Below are 17,770 nucleotides of genomic sequence, written 5' to 3' on the forward strand. Positions count from 1 at the left end.
TAGTTGATTCCAAATGTCCATTGACTCATTCTTCTCTTACTGATTGATCAGGTGAACCTTGTTGGTGAGGGGGTGGAAGGAGCATTTCCGGTGTCATTGCGGGTTTTTGCTAATTGATACTTTCTTGGCTGTGCGACGTGAGAAGTGAGAGTTGCCCTCGTTTGATTGACGCAGATGAACCGTAATTTGGTGGTGATGAGTAATATTCCAACTTCGCCATGTCCACAACCAGAGCTTCATGACATGTTCGTCATGATCAGCAAGCATAATATCCCTCCGAGCCATCCTATTCCAATCCTCCCCCTGGCGAGACATGCACCTCCAAGCCTCTTACCGCCAAGCGCGAGGCGTTTCTCAAATCAATGGCATCCTCGGGTCATTTACATAATTCACAGGGAAATCCCACGTCCAATCTCCCTCTCAAGTACCGTATACTTGTCGTGTACAAGCACCAATTGATTCTAGAAGCCCGGCCGTTTTCACCCACTCAGACGCTTAAGCCCATCAGCCTACGTCCACTCCCTCCGCCCCTACAGTACAACTTCCTTTTTTTTCTCCTCTCAACTAGGAAATTGATGGGAGGGGGGAAGGGAAACCATGTGGGCACGTGCGAAATCCCTTACCCGGGGGGCCAAGACAAAGCGCATTAGCCTCTCCAACGGCGCCGAGCACATGGACGCTTTTTCTCGGGGGCCACCAGTTCATCACCTTTGGACTTGTCGATCGCCCGCCGCCCGCGGCCTTTGGGTTGGGCCCGCTCGAGCTGAGTAATATCCGACTCAGACGGGCGGGCTTTCCAGAAGGAGTAAGACTTCGAGAAGCTCTGGAGGAAGCCCGTTTCACGCGGAGCCCTCCGCCTCCGTCTGTTCAAGGCGTGGCGAACGGACACCGTCATCCAGGGCGCAGCTCGCTACGAAACGAGTAAAGCTACGACCCGGACATTGAATGGGGATATTTGATCGTCGCCTGAAACTTTGTTCGTCCAGGCCTTGGTTCAACTCTAGCCGTTAAAGAAACGAGACATTGATCGACAAGGGGCATGAGCATCTGACGCAATATGATATGTAACTTGGATGCTGAAGAATCGATGCAACAAGGGTGTGTTGAAAGGGTTGTCATGGATAACGTCATGTCATTGAATAGCCTCATTGAATTACCAGGTGATATGATGCCAGAGTTGAAGAAAAGCCGTGTGATGCATGGTTGCTTAGGCATCATGATCATGGTGTCTATGGTGGAAGTTGTAAATGTGCTCTATGAACCGCAGGATCTACGAACTGCAAGACCTCGTCCTTGTTCTATTCATCAACTTGAAAACTGAAATGTCCAAGTTGCCAACTGACATTCCTCTGCCATAACTCATCTCTTCTGCCACTAGCTGCTGTAGTTGATCATGACCATAACCAGGCCAGAGAGATCATATATCAGACAGCCAAGGCTGTGCCCATAGCCCATACCCGACATACCCCAACCGTCACAAGTATCTACCCAGGAGCAAGTGGTAAGAGAGGATAATAATACTGAAATAACACATTGGACAGCGCGTCTACCCGTGTACACTCAACCGTTCCCAAATCATCAAAGACCTCCCCAAGAGGTATATGTTTGCACGCCGTACCGCACAATGACTCCATCAACGCCAGCCGGGATAACCTCCCTTTGCCCAAACCACTTATATACCCAACACGAGCTTCATGCGTTCGTACGTGTAGAAACTAATGGCCACCATAGGGATGACCTTGACGTATCCGATGGTCAGACCAACAAAGAAGCCGGGGATGCCTCTCTCCCGGAAGATCATGGCGGCCGTCTCGCCGATCCGTAGCCGTCTACCGTCACCAACGGCTCCGCCAACTTGCATCCGTCGCCTGATCACCTCGAGCGGGTAGGATGAAGTTTGTGAGATTAGGCCCGCGATACCTCCAGAGCAGAGCTCTGCCCATGACCGCAGAGGAGCTGGCTTTCCCGGGGGGTGGTTCGCCTTCTTTGGTAGCGTCGTGTACTGCGCAAAGGCCGGAGAGCGCATGATATCTCCCACGGTGTCGTGTGTCAAAAAGGACATACCAGCGTACGGGATCATGCCTAGCACAGTAGGGGTAAATCCTCTATAGAAGTTGACTAGTCCTGCCCGAGGTGCAATGGACTGCACTGTCGCTGCAGCCGCCTCCGCAGTGGCTGATACAGGTGCAGGGGCGTTGGGTAGCCTGGCGGTCGTAGATTTTTGCACGGGTTGTTCATTGTAGATCTGACGGCATATCGAAGTGAGAGAAGAGCGGCCCTCGCGCTTGGTCTCGAAGGCTAGTCGTACTCGGACGACCTCTAGGGGATACGTGAAGAAGACGGACGTCACACCCGCCAGACTTCCACTGAGTAGTCTTCTCATCGGTGTCTCGTGTGATTTTCGGGGTATAATGATGGTCCGGATTTGTTCATATGCGAGGAATTTGATACCAGCGTAGGGAAAGATTCGTAGGAGAGTCGCAGAGTGTCCACGGTAGAGGCCCATGGCGCCCTCATAGTGGTAGATATCCTTCATGGCCTTTGCGACGCCAAACCAAGAACCGGTATATTTGGCGAACAAGGGATTGCTGGCCTGAAACAGAATTTTGACTCGATCAAGAGGCGCGACGACGGTTTTGGCCTACAGAAAAGTCAGCGATCACTGCACACAGAGTGATTGATTGTATCGCGCGGCTTTGTACTCACAGCAGATCCGGCAAAGCCGCCCGCAACTCCAGATCTCCAGACATAGTCCAGAGTCTGCGTCTTGCGCTTGGGGGTCACCGCCTCGTCGTCTGTAGGGCACACGGGAGGAGACTGCTTCCGCGCCTTGTTGAAGCCCTCAGCGGAGCCATGGCCCTGGTCTTTGGCGTTTCGCGCAAGATCGGACACTGGAGCGTGCTCCATGTGAGCGGCGTCAGCGGAGGACATTCCCCCTCGGATCGAGCAGCACGTGGCTGGCTTTGGTGAACGAATTCAACGCCTATCGAAGAGACATTCCGCGGTAGAATCGATTAGAGAGAATATTCTCGAGAGCAAATGCTCCTGTTGACGGGTCGAGGTTGTAGGAGGAAAGGATCTTTTCCGGGTTGCGGGGAATGGACGGACTCGGAGACGGCACGGGATAGAGGTTTTTGGAGATGGCCCTGGTGCTGCGGCAGAATTTCCCCGGCTGTCAGCGGCAGGAGACGTCATTAAACCGACGCTTAGTGGTCAGGGGCCGTTGAGTGGCCGAGGGGCCTTCCCCCACAAATCGTAGGTGGTCACGCAGCGGAACAAAATCCCCAGAAGCAAAGAAACCTGGGGGCCCGGGGGTTCATCACCAGGCGCCTTAGTGAACCAACCCACTGAAAGTCAAGGGTTCACAGGGCATTGGATAAACGGTTCCGGTAACCAATGACCGAGCCGAGGTTTGCCGAGTATGCCCGCAAATTCCCCAACATCAGCCGCGGTCAAGCCAAGCCTCAGGAACAAAACCTCCAATCTATTACCCGACAGAGAGAGCAATGGCCACAGAGTGCCAGGGGAGCAGCGACAACTGCCGACCATCGTCTGTTCTCTTTGAGAACCCAAGCAAGAGCCTTGTCGTCATTGACATACCCTCGTCCTTGGAGGAGAGCCAGGTTCTCCCATCTCAAGTCCCCCGCCGTCGCATCGTCTCCGCAGAACCCCCCGCAGCTCCGTATCCAACCCCGGAGCCCCGGCACGGCCGAGATGATCCGTCGGCTGTCGCGTCTCCCGCCGCCCAGCTCGCTGAGCTCATGACTGCTGCTGCTGTTAGTAGCGCCCTGCAGGACCTGGCTGTATCGTATCCCGGGCCCTTCCACCGCCCCCGTATCCTTCAACCCCAGGCCCCGTTAATATCCGCTCTGCCGCCTCTGCTGCCAGAGAAAGCCGAGCCTCTTCATGGCTCTATCGAGGCTCTTTGTGATTCCTTTCACATGTCAGCTCCCTTGTTCAACCTTGTCGTTCTGGATCCTCCCTGGCCAAACCGGTCTGCGAGGAGAAAGACGGACAAGTATGCTACTGTGCGGAATCTCGATGACATGCGCAGTCTCTTGCTACACATTCCTCTGGCATCGCACCTCGCGCCGGATGGACTAGTTGCTGTCTGGATCACTAACAAGCCTAGCATCCAAGCCTTCCTGACTTCTCCAACTGGTCTGCTTGCTGCCTGGGGCCTTGAGCTTGTGACCGAGTGGACATGGCTTAAGGTTGCCGCTTCGGGCGAGCCGCTCTACGATGTTGACTCGGCGTGGAGGAAGCCGTGGGAGAAGCTCGTCATCGCGAAGCGGATCGGTGGTAAGAAGCCTAGTGCTCTCAACTCCAAAGTCATTGTTGCAGTTCCCGACGTTCACTCACGCAAGCCGAACCTGCGAGGCCTTTTCCAAGATATCCTCGGCGAAGGCTTTCTCGGCCTTGAGATCTTTGCCCGCAACTTGACTGCTGGTTGGTGGAGCTGGGGAGACGAGGTGTTGCGCTTCCAACAGCCTGAGCACTGGAGAGAGACAGAGGGCATGTAAACTTGCAGGAGATTCAGCGTCTATTTGCACTCATAATTTTGACCCGCCAACATCCTTTGCCGTTCAAGACTAGTTACAATAATGTACATCTCTGGTGCCCGGGTATCCTACAGAGGCTTCCTTCCCTGTGGCTCCGAATCATCATCTCATTAGCAGTGTACTGCCGTCAGTCATCCGCTGTGATATCTCTCTCCGATAGACCGCTCAAGCCTCCTTTTGCGCAGGCGTTGTGTCCTTCTTTTCCAAGATCTTGTCCCATTTGGGGTCAAGAACAACGTCGTTGGACCACTTCTCCTCGCCCGACAAGTACTTCTTTGCCACATCCGACAGCGCCTGTCTCTCTTTGGTCCAGGGCTCCTTGCTCTTCAATCCGATCTGGAATTTCTGGCGCTGGATGTGCTCGTCGTTTCGCTTGTCCATGAGATCCTCTCGCATCTGCCACAACTGGTTGCTCCAGGCTTGCTTGTCCTCGGGAACCTCGGGCCATTGGAAGGGCTTGGCCAGCTCGACCGTCATGATCTTGAGGGGCTGCGGGCGGTACCACGAGCGCGAGTGCGAGTTGCGCTGGGTGAGGGGTTGCGGCTTGACGTACGACCGGACCTTTGTGACCTCGACATTGTAAAGGTTCCAGAGATAGTCTCGAAGATCGAATTTCGTGAACCGCAGGGGCACCTTGAAGGTGGCCTCGTTGGGGGGGAGGAAGTCCTTTCGAAGAAATGTGATTACATGGTTGGGCCTGTATGCGAGGTTAGGAGAGTCAATGGGAGGCAATTGGGGTCGACTGACAGAAAGACCTGCTTCTGTCCCAGCTTGAAGCCGGGCAATTGGCGGGCCACCGTCTTTGCTACCTCGGCCATGGTCGTCGTTGAGCCCAGGGAATATGAGGTTGTCACGACGGTTGATCTTGGTCGTGAAGAATTTCGACGATTGGCTTCTGATTGGCTTCTGATTGGCTTCAGCGGCAGAATAGAATTTCCGAGGTGTGCGATGGGGAATGAATATGCGCACACCCCAACTTACACGACACTCGAGATGACGATATCTTCACTTTGATGCAAATAGTGGTAGAGATTTGTATTAAATAACGGAATTTAGCTATATAAGTGATTATTACTCTATATGAAATGTGTTTGCATTAATTAGCTCGAGTCATTGGCTGTTTGCGCTCTTTCAGGGGATGTGCCTCTGTGTTGCCGGCGTTCATCAGCTGCTGGCAGTGAAGTAGTTGCACTTCCCGCTCCGCGACATCAGGCTTCACTTTCTTTCCCCTCACCAAAAAAGAGGAGAAACCCGGAGATCACCTTTACGTTTCACCAACCCCCATGATATCACCACATCCAAGATGCAAGGCGCGACTAATACAAAGGACTCTTTGAGTCACGGCAAACATCATGACCACGACAGTGACGGCGATATATACAAGATGTCGAGATCGCCGAGCTTCTGTCTGGACGCTCAACTCAGCTTTCTCTCCGAAGAGAACGACAGCTATTATCTCAAGAGTCTAGAGGCAGAGATGAAGCAGGAAAAGGAACGATATCCTGGCGCCAGCAGCTGGGCTCCTGCTGAGGAGCGACTCTTTGAGATTCTCTTCATGCGACAGGACCTTCCGATGCTGCCTCCAACCTGGGATGTCGACTTGCGTGGTGTCCCCCTGTCGGATGTCATATTCAAGACTTCGGACGACTTCCCTCCTATCATCTATGCCCACTCCAAGGACTTTCGAGGTGAGCATCTCCTTGCGAGTATTGCTGGATACCTCTGACATAGCATAGCAACCTTGGCACTCACCCGGTTGATCGATCTCACCGCAAAGGCGAGGGTCAGTATCCAGAGTGGCCTTCGGAGAAAGGTCTCGCACCTCATCAAGCGGGAACTCGACAAGTACATCAGCTGGGCAGCCCAGGATGCCGACTACGCCCACCTCCGCATAGTGCCAAACATCATGACTGAAGTCGTCGACACGACCATGTCCGAGTACGACATCACAGAATACATCCAGGGCCGTATGAGATCCCTCGCCAAGCTACAGCGTGAGTTTCTCAGAGAGGATTCAAATCCGCAGTTCTGGGATGTGCTTAAGCCGAGCATCATGGCCTCCCCCATGATCAAGGTTGAGCCCGATGATTGTTCGCCAGCGATGGGAAGATGGTCAGCATCCACTGAGATCCGGCGGAATTCGCATCTTTGTATCAGCGAACTCTCGCCCGCAACGCCATGTCCTGGTGGCAAGGTCAAGGTTGAGCCAGAACTTGAGAGCCCACGCATTGGTGGTGTTGATGTCGACAAGTTGATTCAATATCACAAAAAGGGACGCATGAAGGTGGTTGAACCTCGTCGAGAGAAGGACAGACAGAAGCCCGCCGAGACGAAGAAATCCACAAGGCCTCCAGCTCAAGCCAAGACCCCTTCAAGAGAAGCGTCACCCACACGTTCACTCTCTCCTCCATCCCCGGTCGAGCCACAAACACCACCCAAATACACCTACCGTCGCCATCCGCCCGTCGTATACGGCCTCGTCATTCTCAACACTTCCGTTCTCCTCCTCACGACCGATTCCTCGAAAGGTTCAGACGCCTATGTCAGTTTTCAGGTCCAGATCGACTTCCAGGAGGAGAACCAGAGCGTCTGGAATGCCCTGACCATCGCCATCGCCGTGTGCCTGGCGCGAGATGAACTGCGTACTCGTGTTGGCGACTTTGAAGAGTTGCCTTGCCTGTCAGAGAGTGACCCGGACGCTTAATATTGGGGTGGATATCGTTGGGGGGCGGTTATCACAATCATGGCATTTGCTTCCTGCCCTATACTGTTTTCTTCTTTTAGGAGTTTTGTTCTATACCCAAGGCATATAGCGAGATGCATTTCAAGTTTTACATGGAGGTTCGCTCAACCTCTCTTTCGCAGCAACAAGGAACCCGTTAGAATAGTCACGATATCATGAACCATCCGAGCATAATCTCATATTTGCAAAGTCAATCGAGAGGCTTTATTCTTGGCGCTCTCTATCTCTATGACCGTGTTGTTCTGATATATGTGATCAGCCAGTCCCTTCTATTTCCCAACGCCCAACAATGACGGCTGCCCACAGCCACGTGCGTCTCTTTCTCTATCCGTACATATATGGCCATCACAATTCATGTCTTCTTGTTTTCAAAGGGTGAGCTTCTCCTCTATGGAATGAAAGGGGGAACGGGGAGACATCTTGACCGTTTCGAGCGGGTGCAAATAAATGCCAAATCATGCAGAATAACGACAAGGTATGAAGAAAGGGTAGGGGCGTAAAAAAGGTGCAAGAGTGTATGTGTATGTGTGGAGATGTCTACATTTCTTCGTGCTCAAGGGGCATCAGAACCTCGAGCTGTCGAAGGATTCGTTGGTACAAGAACAGCATGCAGCCGCTCTGAATAAATGTCCATACACCGCGCGGTCCGACGCCGCGGAACCAACCTGCCACACCTTCGGTGCGATAGATGACTCGTAGGCCGGTGAAGACGGATGAGGTCTCCAGGGCGATGGCGCCGGGTCGCGGTCGGTGAGTGTTTGGAGAAGATGTTGAGATGTGTCGGACCTGGGATGAAGCGTGGTGATCCTTGGAGGCCCGGGCCTCGGCTGGAGTGTTGACTTGGGTTTGAAGCCGTGTCTTGACGACATCGAGGGGGCAAGTGATGACACCGGCAAGGCCACCAGCCGCAGCGCCAGTGAGGAGTTCGAGGGGCACCCCAATATCACGGCTCTGCTTGTACTTGCGGGCCCATGTGGTGAATTGTTCCCAGAACATGAACTGGAGGGCCGAGAAGGGCAGATCACGGTAGAGGGTGGCCTTGTAGCCGTAAAAGAGAGCAGGAATACCCTCAGAACGGACAATGGTGCGGGCAGCGTCGAGAGTACCTCGGTAGTTGTAACCCGATATGAAATGGGGGTTGTTGTAACGGCCCTGGAGCTGAAGTCGGGTTTTTAGAACCTCGGATGGGACGTAGACGATGGAGGCGGCTAAATCTCCAAGGAAGCCTGCCGAGATTTGTTAGCGCTCTGCCGGAGCAATTGAGTCTTGTAGAAGCCATTATACCTGCTGATAGATAGGAAAGATGCTGCTGCACGCCATGATCTATGAGGAATCGCTTGCTCCATTCATATGTGCCAAAGAACATTACGGTGCCGGGGAATGAACCTCCGAGCGCAGGTATCCAGCCACCGTACAGACCCCGCCGTATACCTTCTTGCCTCCATATGGTGTAGTAGGACTGTCCCAGCGACGTGTATTTCGACGGAACGTGAGGGTCGCCCTGCTGTCTTGTCTTTACGGTGTCGAGAGAGTGCATCAACAAATCGCCGGTCGATCCTCCGATGCCACCCGCAATCATGGCCTGGCATTGCGGCCCCGTGTTAGCGCAGCTCGAAATCGGACGGTTCGGAAACGATTGGCGCTGTGTAATGAATGCCCGTGGTGAAAACGTACATGGAGATATGGCGGTCGGCCCTCAGCCTCGACATCTTCCTGGTTGGTCATGTTCTGTTGAGTTGCGAGCCCGGCACTACTGCTATCCGAGCGACGGCCCGTCCAACCGGCATGGCGATGCTCCGGGGAGGGCGCAAAGTCGCTTGCGGACGTCGTCGATCCGTTGGTCGTCGTGGTGGCTGTCGTCGTCGAGGAGGGGGCGAAGACGAGGTCAGAGTCCTGTTGGAGACCTAAGGGCATGTCCGGGGAAGAAATCGGAGGGTCGAGGACTGGGGGTGGGCTCGCAACTCAGCGCAACTCGAGTCACGGCCAAGGACGGAGCAGCCCAGAATAAAAGGGAGAGGATCCCAGGAAGGAGTGAAGGAGAAAGACGAGGGATCACTCTGTTGCGGTGCTGGCAAAGGAGAGAGGGCCGGGCGTCGCAGGGTGCGCAGAGGGAGAGATAAGAGTCGGCGATGTCGCGTGGATTTGTCGAGAATTTTGTTGGTTTAGATCCAATCTCGAATTGCGGCTGCTCTGCCGGTCCCCGACAGCTGGGCAATTGGCCGTAGCGGGCTTGTTCAGTGGCGTCTTTCAGCGGTTTGCCGGGGCATGATTGGACCACGCTTCATGGGCAGCCGGAAATCCAGCGCATCCGTTGACGTAGGGTCTCGGGCTGTGAAATTCTTTGCGCCGCCCGAGGTGCGCTGGATTTCCGGCTGTCCATGAGTGGCGTGCCAGTGGCGGACAGAAAACACCGAAATCCTGGTGATGGAACTGCGCTCTATGGAGAGAGTTGATGAGATTATGATGTTAATACTAATAATTCATAAAGGAGAATCTCATCATATATGTATGGATACTTGAATTTTATCAACTCATGAGATGAAATGCAGGCATATAAGTGAGAACCACAAGTTTCTCTGCTTAATAGTGAGCTCTTCTTTTATTCCACCAGTGGACATGGTAGCCCACTTCAGATTCAGACAAAGAGAACATGGATGTTAATACAACCCAAGACTTGCAAGAGACTACGAATTCAGTTCATATGATAGCATCAATAACAATATCTCATCATCATCTCACCAATCTACAAGTCGAAACACCTCCACAGGCCAAGAACAAAAGTCACCAGTTTCAAGCTCGGATTGGCGTTCAGCCGGCGTTTACCCCGCCACACCCCACCATCATCACTGCCTGTAAAATGTCAAAATTATGACTCTTCCCTTAACAACCACACCTGCAGCACGATTTACGGCCTAGCATCGAGATAATCGACCATCCACGCGTCGATACCATCGCAAACCGACCGAGAATCACATCAGGTTTTTTCGACATTTTTTTCGACCCCCGACTCGCGTGCGTGCGACGCCGCCAGAGTTCGAAAACCCCACCTCACTTCGAGAACCCGACCCTACCTAACACTGATTCCTCGACAACACCGCCAAGATGTCGTTAACAAACTGCCGTTTTTACGAGGAGAAGTATCCGGAGATTGACAGCTTTGTCATGGTCAATGTCAAGCAGGTCAGTAGCAGCCTGGTCTGCCCGGAACACTCCCTCTGACCGATCACAGATCGCCGAGATGGGTGCCTATGTTAAGCTCCTGGAGTACGACAACATCGATGGCATGATCTTGCTCTCCGAGCTTTCGCGACGACGTATCAGAAGTATTCAAAAGCTCATTCGGGTTGGCCGCAATGAGGTCGTCGTGGTGCTCCGTGTGGACAAGGAGAAGGGTACGCATTGCAGCCAGGCCGGGCGCTTCCAGCATGGAGATTGACGTTGGCGCAGGATATATCGATCTGTCGAAGCGACGAGTTTCCCCCGAGGATATCGGCAAGTGCGAGGAGCGATACAACAAGGGCAAGATGGTCCACTCCATCATGCGACACGTTGCAGAGAAGACCCAGACCCCCATCGAGACCCTCTATGAGAGCATAGCCTGGCCTCTGAACAAGAAGTACGGCCACGCCATCGACGCTTTCAAGCTCTCTATCACGTTAGTCCATGTGTTCTCGAATGATGGGCGTAGATGCTAATTATGAGCAGCAACCCCGAGGTGTGGAACGATATCACCTTCCCCAGCGAGCCCGTCACCGAGGAGCTCAAGACCTACATCACCAAGCGACTCACCCCTCAGCCTACCAAGGTCCGAGCCGATATCGAGGTCACCTGCTTTGGTTACGAGGGTATCGATGCCGTCAAGACTGCTCTGCGCACCGCTGAGGCCAACAACACCGAGGAGACCCAGGTCAAGGTCAAGCTGGTTTCTCCCCCCCTCTACGTCCTGACCAGCACATGCTTGGACAAGGCCGTTGGTATCACACGCCTGGAGGAGGCCATCGTCGACATCCGAAAGAGCATCGAGGGATCTGGCGGTAACCTGGTGGTCAAGATGGAGCCCAAGGCTGTCACCGAGAGCGATGATGCCGAGCTCCAAGCACTGATGGAGAAGCGCGAGCGTGAGAATGCTGAGGTCAGCGGAGACGAGAGCATGAGCGACAGCGACGACAACATCCCTGAGACCATTTAGGTCATGGCCAGACGAAGCCTCTCCGGGGCGGGCTGAGCCGGCAGGACAGCCAAGGCCGCCCCAGGGTGAACCCCACGACGGGGTCGTCGGACGAGGGGAAAACGGTGTAATTAGAGGCGGCCTGGGAAGCTGAAAGAAAGCATGTGCCTGGGCTGCAGAAGCATCACAAAAAGTTCCGACTTTCATGTAGTTATTCCGAGAGGGGTGGGAAGTAGGCGTCTGAAACGGCGTTGTCAACGAGCAGTTCAATGGTAGCCAAGGCCCCGGGGTGACATGGTTAGCTAGGATTGCCAACAGTGAAAGTGCTTGGTTTATAGTTGAAAATGAAAGACATGACCCCGTAATGTGAAGGCATCCATCTGAAGGTGACGTTGGTTGTGAGGATTCAGGAGGTTCTCGTCTGGAGAGAGGTGCTTTGATTGCGGTTGGCGCTAGCCGAGAAGGGTTTAGACGCCCAGGCCTGGGAATTTCTATACTTGCAACCTCAACTTGACCCATGACATTGAATTTCTAAGCCAGCATCACGACGTTTCTTGATTTCGCAGAGAAATGTCGAACATCTCTAACCCCCAAACCCAGAGATAAACGAGGGCGACCGAAATGGCTTTCGGCTCAGCCTGGGCGCGGTTCAGAGGCGGGGGAGTCGTCGGGTCAACCACCTGGAGGCTGTTCGGCTTCGCAACCTGGATCCCCGTCATCGCCATGTTCAACCTGCACGTCGCCGAGCTGACCGTCGTCGACGGCGCGTCCATGTACCCGCTCATAAACGACGACAAGGACTCGACGCTGCGGAGGGACGTGATCCTGAACTGGAAGTGGTCGCCACATGAGGGCATCGAGAGGGGCATGGTTGTGACGCTGCGGTAGGCATAATTTCAAGGAAAATAAAAGGATTTGAGCTGATCTTCTATTTAAAAGGAGCCCGCTTCATCCTGAAGTCATCGCAGTCAAGAGAGTCGTGGCCCTCGAAAACGACGTGGTCAGGACAAAGGCACCGCATCCGCTGCCAACAGTGCGAGTACCACAGGGCCATGTCTGGGTTGAGGGTGATGGTCCACCTGGATCGAGTCTCGACAGCAACACGTATGGGCCCGTGTCGAAGCAGCTCCTCACAGGCAGGGTTACGCACATTGTCTATCCGTTCCGCAAATTTGGCCCAATTCGATGGTGGGAGCATGAGCGTCCGCTCGAGTAAGATGGTCCCTCAAATCATGTGGCATTTGAAAGAACGGTGTAAGATACGGAAAACCTATAGACTTGTACAATGTAAAATCACCATGAACCTTTCAAATCGTTTAATTGACTTCATCATGAAACCTCATTCATGGTGTTTCTCATCTCTCGTTCCGCATCAAGTTCATCCATGTGGTGTGGCCCCTGCAGGTACCATCAACCAAGCGGCCCGAAGTCCACCCGAGCTTCAAAACAGTCGAGGCACTCTCCAAGCTCCAAACCCCAACATCGTCAAGAGCGCAAACAAACATGGCTCCCGGTAAGTTTCTACGCGCCTACATCGCAGAATTAGTCCAAGGCATGTCTAACAAAGCTACAGCGACCCAGTACGAACTCTCCCCGGCCCCGGGCGACGCCGTGTCGTCAATCGCCTTCGCGCCGTCCTCTGGGACAAAGCTCCTCGTCTCGTCGTGGGACAAGAAGGTTTACTGTTATGATATCGCAGGCGGAGCGGGAGAAGCGACCCTTGTCAACACGTACGAGCACCGGGCGCCTGTTCTGGATGTCTGTTTTGGCGCTGGCGACAATGAAGCCTTTACCGCTGGCATGGACTGGGTTGTAAACAGGTGGGTGGTTTGCGACTGCGCGCGCATCAGGATGCAGAGCTGATTGGAGTGAACAGGATCAACTTGGAGACTGGCGAAAAGACTGAGCTGAGCAAGCATGCTGCGCCAGTTCGCTGTGTAGCATACAGCCCGACGCATTGTAAGTCACATTCCCGCCTCAGCTCGACTCAAGCTAACTTGTGATCAGCCATTCTCGTTTCCGCGTCATGGGACTGTAGTCTCAACCTTCACAACCTTGCCGACCCCTCGAGCGCCCCTATTCGAGTCTCCCTCCCCGGAAAGCCCCATGCGCTGGCAGCCAGCCCGACCAAGGTTGTCGTTGCGATGGCTGGCCGAGTAATCAACATTTACGACCTCAAGACCATTGCCGACCTGTTTGTGACCGGGTCGACAGATCTTCAGCCATGGCAGCAGAGGGAATCTTCTCTTCGATATCTTACGCGGGCGGTATCTTGCATGCCCAATGACGCCGGATACGCTACAAGTAGTATCGAGGGCCGAGTTGCGGTCGAGTGGTTCGAGGATACTGCTGAGTCGCAGGCGCGCAAGTACGCTTTCAAGTGCCATAGACAGGCAGCGCCCGACGGAGATGGCGATATCGTGTATCCCGTCAACGCGCTGGCTTTCCACCCGGTCCACGGAACCTTTGCCTCTGGCGGTGGTGACGGAACTGCTGCGCTGTGGGATGCCGAGGCCAAGCGTCGACTAAAACAGTACCAAAAGTTCCCCAACAGCGTCGCTGCCCTTGCTTTCTCAAGCGACGGCAAGTATCTCGCTGTTGGCGTGTGCCCAGGCTTCGAGACTGGCCAGGAGGACTACAACGGAGCGGGCCAGACAGCGGTTCTGATTCGTGAGCTTGGAGAGAATGAGGCCAAGGGCAAGGGAGCTAAATAGACGGACAATGTCAAATGGAGGGCGATCTCATATGAAAAGGCGTTGGGGCGAGTACAGAGCTTCGTTTGCTTGTAATTCAAGGTAGTCTTAAACCTAGGGGGTGTGCCATTTAGATACCCTGTACGGACTGGCATTACACTTGTGAGTATTTGAACGCCTCCCTTGTTTAGTCGTGATAAGTACAGGAATTAATCAGATTCGATACAGATTCATCCCTCTCTTCGTGTTCCGAGTGATGGGCTTCTGCTCAGTTGATTCCCTTCTCTCCCAGGCATTGTGTGATCTGGATCTGTCGTCTCCAAGTCTCCGATTTCTTGCACTCGCGGGTTCATTGGCCGAGGGTATCCGAGCGATGCCTCGTTCGCATCAAAGCCATCGCGACACTGAAACTCGGGGCTACTGGGTGGTGGAAGGTATGAAGAATCGGGACTTGGGACCTTGTAATCTCGAATGCGGATGCCTCTGTGGATTGTGTACCTCCCCTTCTTTTCGATGATACGGGGGGCTCCTCGGGGTAGAGGCTTCAATTTCGCTTCATGGCAAGACCCTGGAGGATCTGTTTGCTGTCTCTTGGGGGAAGCATTCTGCGTGACCTCGTTCTCTTCAACATTTAGGTAGTCTGCCGCATGTCAGACCTGGGGCCCAGGAAGCGTACGCGTAGATCACATACTTGTTAGACCCTCGGACGTCGTTGGTTCGTCTTCTTCACTGGAAAAGATTGGTTCCGCCCTCTTCCTCTTTGCCCTCCGGTGTTTGCTCGCAACCGCTCGTCCGTCGACATGTAAGTTCTCTCCTTCTTCCCCTTCTCGTGCCACAGCTTCCAAGATCGTGGAAACACTAGGGGGCGGGGTCTCTGGAATACTACATGAGAAACGGATTAGCGTATTGCTCGTAGCGTCTCGGTCGAACGCACCATCGAATGAAAGCAAACTCATCTTGAGTCGATTTCTCGGCATCAACTTCGCCGAGCTCGTCGTCCTCATCCAACTCTTGCACGCAAGGGTCGGAGGCAATGCTCGGCGTCGACTGGCGCTGCTCATTGTGTTGGTGGGAGGCTCTTTTTGGCGTCTCTGGTACACAATCGGTTTGCTTGTTTGCCTCTGACAACGTTTCCTCGTCCATGGTGGTCGACAGTATCGCAACAAGACGAATTGCATCAACTTGGAAGAACAATAGGCGTTGAAAAAGTGAGGAACAAGTACTGAAGGGCGGTAAAGGCTGAGTTTCCAAATTCCTGGGTATAGCCGGCAAGAGCGTTCTACTCTTCCTTGAAGGAAGGGGCTTCTATCCCGCGCTTTCCTTCCTAGACACTTGACAATCACTTCGGAGAATGAGTCCACCAAGGACTTGAGGGTCAAATTATTGGTACTGATCAATTGTGAGATAAGTAATTCTCAATACTTTTATTAAAAAGGAGCCGAGAGCTACTTCCTAAGAATTTGTGGCAAGTGAGATGGGATTTTCTGCCGTCGTCCTCCGTCATCCTCCACTGACCCCATCGTTCGCTATTCTCCATCGAGCCCCCTTTCGTAGAAGTTTTGCGGCCTCATTCTTTTGCGCGGTGCTTGGCCTTTACCAAACATTCCTCGCCCAAACACCGCTCCTTTCTCGCCATGTTGGCAGCATTGATCGGGTTGGTACCCATCTCCAAAAAGGTGCCTTGAGACGGGCACTCTACTCCCCTCGTTTGGCTGGAGAGATAGGCTGGATATTTGTTATTAGAGAATTCCATCAACCCAATGACTGGGAGCTCTCACCTTAGGGGGAGGGACGTTGTCGAACGTGCCGCCCATCTTGAGCAGCCAAACATCCTGGCCTCCAATCACCTGTCCGGGACGGTGGAGGAAGTTGTGAGGGAATCCCGGATCGAATTCGACGGCACTGTCGATCTCGTTGATATCCTCTTCGGTGAGTTCGAGAGTGAGAGCCTCAATGTTGCCCCTGAGATGTTCAACCTTTCGGCCGCCCACGATTGGGAAGACGTAGGGTGTCTTGTGCATCACATATGCAAGGGCAACGCTGGTGATGAGCGAGTTCTTACGGTCAGCGATCGATTCCAGCACCTGACTGGTCTTGATCTCTCCTTGACTCGCCTCCACCTTTCGCCCTTCCTGGGCCTTGCGCTGTTCCTCGGTCTTGAACTTGCCGCCACCGAGGGCACCCCAAGGGGCAATTCCCATGCCTTCAGCTCTGCACATTGGGATGATTTCTCGCTCAAAGTCTCGAGAAGCCGCGGACCAGCGGCCTTGGTACACTGAGAACTGGCGCAGGCCGTTGTTGCGAGCGTACTCGTTCGCCTTGCTGCAAAGGGGTAAGCAGTTGCGCCTTGACGAGGAGCCTTTGACTTACCTCACAACCCAGGCTGGGGTGTCACTGATGCCCAGGTACAACACCTTGCCAGAAAGAACCAGTTGGTTGAGCGACTGCATCAACTCAGGAATACTGGTGCTGTAGTCCCACCAGTGAACATAGAGCTGTCGTATTGTTAACAGTTGATACTCGTGTGTTCTGCTTGCCAACAACCTACCAGATCAATGTAGTCAGTTTGAAGGTTCTTCAGGCTGCTGTTGACTGAAGTGACGAGACTCTTGGTGCCGTTGCCGGTGAAGTTGGCCATGACGTTGGGACCCTTAGGACCAGCCCGGAAGTTGGTCGTATACTTGGTAGCGACGACTGGAAACAAAGTCAACAAGTTGTCTGTCAATGTGAGTCCATGTGCAACAAACCCATCTCATCGCGGACTCCGCGCTTCTTCATCCACTCTCCCACCCATTTCTCAGACTCCTGGAAATGGTAGTTGTTGGCAGTGTCAAGAAAGTTTCCTCCCTTCATCGTGTGAGTATGTTGCTGTTGCGTGAGGTGCATGTTGGGTTCATACCTGCTCATAGAAAAAGTCAAGAATTGCCTCGGTGGTTGATTGATCGCATTCTCCCATGTAGTCCTTCCTGAGAGAGTCAATTGATGAGTACTTGTGCTCGCTATCTAAAACTTACCAGGCATTGCCAAAGTTCATGGTACCCAGACAGAGGGGGGAGACTCGCACCGCAGCCGACGGCGATAAGAGTCGGTAGTGGCCCAAGGGGCTCTTGGGGGGTGGTGCCATAGGAAGAGCCATGGTGATTGATTTTAACGAAGGTTGGTTTGGGGAGAAGAAAAGACGATCTCGAGGGTATCGAGGTTTGGATTGAGTCGAAGTGTCGGCGGTGAATCACTGAGGGCAGGTGCAGTACTTATACCGGTAGCACTGGCCGTTTTTGCAGGCAAGGATCGATCGAATGAGACGTGGGATCCAAATCGTTTGGATTGTGATATCAATGTTCGTTTGCAAACACCCCGCAGTATTTAAGCTTCCTCAGGTATCCATGATCTGTCTAAGTCCTACCCGTGATTCCTCTAAACTCCGAAGCCAAGGCATCCTGGGCACTAACAGGTTGCTTCAGGTTGTCCCGATGTTTCCTTTGGCACCGCCCACAGCCAATAGTGACGCCATGGGAAGGTGGTTTCGCCCCAGCCTTGACCAGGTTCCGGATGGCGGGCTGAATATCTCCCCGAGCTATCACGCTTTGACTTTGGGAGGAGAGGA

General features: G+C 53.5%; 9 protein-coding genes across 9 annotated transcripts; 5 read left to right on the forward strand and 4 right to left on the reverse strand.

Annotated features, from left to right (window-relative positions):
• Nucleotides 1-1,206: 1,206 nt before the first annotated feature.
• On the reverse strand, nucleotides 1,207-3,059 carry NECHADRAFT_58018 (uncharacterized protein). The gene is made up of 2 exons (XM_003046449.1): nucleotides 2,707-3,059; nucleotides 1,207-2,641 (listed from the first exon to the last, which is right to left on the reverse strand). The coding sequence occupies exons 1-2, from the start codon at nucleotides 2,929-2,931 to the stop codon at nucleotides 1,673-1,675; spliced, it is 1,194 nt and encodes a 397-aa protein (XP_003046495.1). The 5' UTR covers nucleotides 2,932-3,059; the 3' UTR covers nucleotides 1,207-1,672.
• A 447-nt stretch (nucleotides 3,060-3,506) lies between these two features.
• Nucleotides 3,507-4,523, forward strand: NECHADRAFT_33914 (uncharacterized protein; the record flags this gene model as incomplete). Its single annotated transcript, XM_003045881.1, has 1 exon — nucleotides 3,507-4,523. The coding sequence occupies one exon, from the start codon at nucleotides 3,507-3,509 to the stop codon at nucleotides 4,521-4,523; it is 1,017 nt and encodes a 338-aa protein (XP_003045927.1).
• A 4-nt stretch (nucleotides 4,524-4,527) lies between these two features.
• On the reverse strand, nucleotides 4,528-5,391 carry NECHADRAFT_103377 (uncharacterized protein). Its single transcript, XM_003046450.1, has 2 exons — nucleotides 5,310-5,391; nucleotides 4,528-5,259 (listed from the first exon to the last, which is right to left on the reverse strand). Exons 1-2 carry the CDS (start codon nucleotides 5,378-5,380, stop codon nucleotides 4,728-4,730), a joined length of 603 nt encoding a protein of 200 aa, XP_003046496.1. The 5' UTR covers nucleotides 5,381-5,391; the 3' UTR covers nucleotides 4,528-4,727.
• A 555-nt stretch (nucleotides 5,392-5,946) lies between these two features.
• NECHADRAFT_90876 (uncharacterized protein) lies at nucleotides 5,947-7,266 on the forward strand (the record flags this gene model as incomplete). Its single annotated transcript, XM_003045882.1, has 3 exons — nucleotides 5,947-6,250; nucleotides 6,299-6,793; nucleotides 6,917-7,266. The coding sequence occupies 3 exons, from the start codon at nucleotides 5,947-5,949 to the stop codon at nucleotides 7,264-7,266; spliced, it is 1,149 nt and encodes a 382-aa protein (XP_003045928.1).
• A 220-nt stretch (nucleotides 7,267-7,486) lies between these two features.
• On the reverse strand, nucleotides 7,487-9,030 carry NECHADRAFT_66258 (uncharacterized protein; the record flags this gene model as incomplete). Its single annotated transcript, XM_003046451.1, has 3 exons — nucleotides 7,487-8,531; nucleotides 8,590-8,887; nucleotides 8,980-9,030. 3 exons carry the CDS (start codon nucleotides 9,028-9,030, stop codon nucleotides 7,843-7,845), a joined length of 1,038 nt encoding a protein of 345 aa, XP_003046497.1. The 3' UTR covers nucleotides 7,487-7,842.
• Nucleotides 9,031-10,199: 1,169 nt separating this feature from the next.
• Nucleotides 10,200-11,836, forward strand: NECHADRAFT_66260 (uncharacterized protein). The gene is made up of 4 exons (XM_003045883.1): nucleotides 10,200-10,485; nucleotides 10,535-10,697; nucleotides 10,753-10,960; nucleotides 11,011-11,836. Exons 1-4 carry the CDS (start codon nucleotides 10,408-10,410, stop codon nucleotides 11,492-11,494), a joined length of 933 nt encoding a protein of 310 aa, XP_003045929.1. The 5' UTR covers nucleotides 10,200-10,407; the 3' UTR covers nucleotides 11,495-11,836.
• A 258-nt stretch (nucleotides 11,837-12,094) lies between these two features.
• On the forward strand, nucleotides 12,095-12,689 carry NECHADRAFT_34377 (uncharacterized protein; the record flags this gene model as incomplete). The annotated part of the gene is made up of 2 exons (XM_003045884.1): nucleotides 12,095-12,357; nucleotides 12,413-12,689. The coding sequence occupies 2 exons, from the start codon at nucleotides 12,095-12,097 to the stop codon at nucleotides 12,687-12,689; spliced, it is 540 nt and encodes a 179-aa protein (XP_003045930.1).
• Nucleotides 12,690-12,968: 279 nt separating this feature from the next.
• NECHADRAFT_99166 (uncharacterized protein) lies at nucleotides 12,969-14,332 on the forward strand. Its single transcript, XM_003045885.1, has 4 exons — nucleotides 12,969-12,986; nucleotides 13,047-13,293; nucleotides 13,350-13,432; nucleotides 13,481-14,332. Exons 1-4 carry the CDS (start codon nucleotides 12,977-12,979, stop codon nucleotides 14,185-14,187), a joined length of 1,047 nt encoding a protein of 348 aa, XP_003045931.1. The 5' UTR covers nucleotides 12,969-12,976; the 3' UTR covers nucleotides 14,188-14,332.
• Nucleotides 14,333-15,523: 1,191 nt separating this feature from the next.
• On the reverse strand, nucleotides 15,524-17,486 carry NECHADRAFT_58032 (uncharacterized protein). The gene is made up of 7 exons (XM_003046452.1): nucleotides 17,181-17,486; nucleotides 17,066-17,132; nucleotides 16,914-17,013; nucleotides 16,715-16,860; nucleotides 16,537-16,661; nucleotides 15,945-16,488; nucleotides 15,524-15,891 (listed from the first exon to the last, which is right to left on the reverse strand). Exons 1-7 carry the CDS (start codon nucleotides 17,300-17,302, stop codon nucleotides 15,862-15,864), a joined length of 1,134 nt encoding a protein of 377 aa, XP_003046498.1. The 5' UTR covers nucleotides 17,303-17,486; the 3' UTR covers nucleotides 15,524-15,861.
• Between the last annotated feature and the right edge of the window lie 284 nt (nucleotides 17,487-17,770).

Source organism: Fusarium vanettenii, assembly GCF_000151355.1.
Source record: "Fusarium vanettenii 77-13-4 chromosome 2 genomic scaffold NECHAsca_18_chr2_1_0, whole genome shotgun sequence".
Lineage (NCBI taxonomy): Eukaryota > Fungi > Ascomycota > Sordariomycetes > Hypocreales > Nectriaceae > Fusarium > Fusarium vanettenii.

What these genes read in the sequence shown, in the direction of transcription:
- NECHADRAFT_58018 (XM_003046449.1), bottom strand. Translation starts at nt 2,931, where the DNA reads ATGTCCTCCGCTGACGCCGCTCACATGGAGCACGCTCCAGTGTCCGAT. An exon ending in GCGGCTTTGCCGGATCTGCT is followed by an intron (nt 2,642 to 2,706) that starts GTGAGTACAAAG and finishes ACTTTTCTGTAG; the next exon opens with GCCAAAACCGTCGTCGCGCC.
- NECHADRAFT_66260 (XM_003045883.1), top strand. Translation starts at nt 10,408, where the DNA reads ATGTCGTTAACAAACTGCCGTTTTTACGAGGAGAAGTATCCGGAGATT. An exon ending in CCGTGTGGACAAGGAGAAGG is followed by an intron (nt 10,698 to 10,752) that starts GTACGCATTGCA and finishes ACGTTGGCGCAG; the next exon opens with GATATATCGATCTGTCGAAG. An exon ending in GCTTTCAAGCTCTCTATCAC is followed by an intron (nt 10,961 to 11,010) that starts GTTAGTCCATGT and finishes AATTATGAGCAG; the next exon opens with CAACCCCGAGGTGTGGAACG.
- NECHADRAFT_99166 (XM_003045885.1), top strand. An exon ending in ATGGACTGGGTTGTAAACAG is followed by an intron (nt 13,294 to 13,349) that starts GTGGGTGGTTTG and finishes TGGAGTGAACAG; the next exon opens with GATCAACTTGGAGACTGGCG. An exon ending in AGCATACAGCCCGACGCATT is followed by an intron (nt 13,433 to 13,480) that starts GTAAGTCACATT and finishes ACTTGTGATCAG; the next exon opens with CCATTCTCGTTTCCGCGTCA.
- NECHADRAFT_58032 (XM_003046452.1), bottom strand. Translation starts at nt 17,302, where the DNA reads ATGGCTCTTCCTATGGCACCACCCCCCAAGAGCCCCTTGGGCCACTAC. An exon ending in AAACTGACTACATTGATCTG is followed by an intron (nt 16,662 to 16,714) that starts GTAGGTTGTTGG and finishes ACAATACGACAG; the next exon opens with CTCTATGTTCACTGGTGGGA. An exon ending in ACAACGTCCCTCCCCCTAAG is followed by an intron (nt 15,892 to 15,944) that starts GTGAGAGCTCCC and finishes ACAAATATCCAG; the next exon opens with CCTATCTCTCCAGCCAAACG.
- NECHADRAFT_103377 (XM_003046450.1), bottom strand. Translation starts at nt 5,380, where the DNA reads ATGGCCGAGGTAGCAAAGACGGTGGCCCGCCAATTGCCCGGCTTCAAG. An exon ending in GGACAGAAGCAGGTCTTTCT is followed by an intron (nt 5,260 to 5,309) that starts GTCAGTCGACCC and finishes CCTCGCATACAG; the next exon opens with GCCCAACCATGTAATCACAT.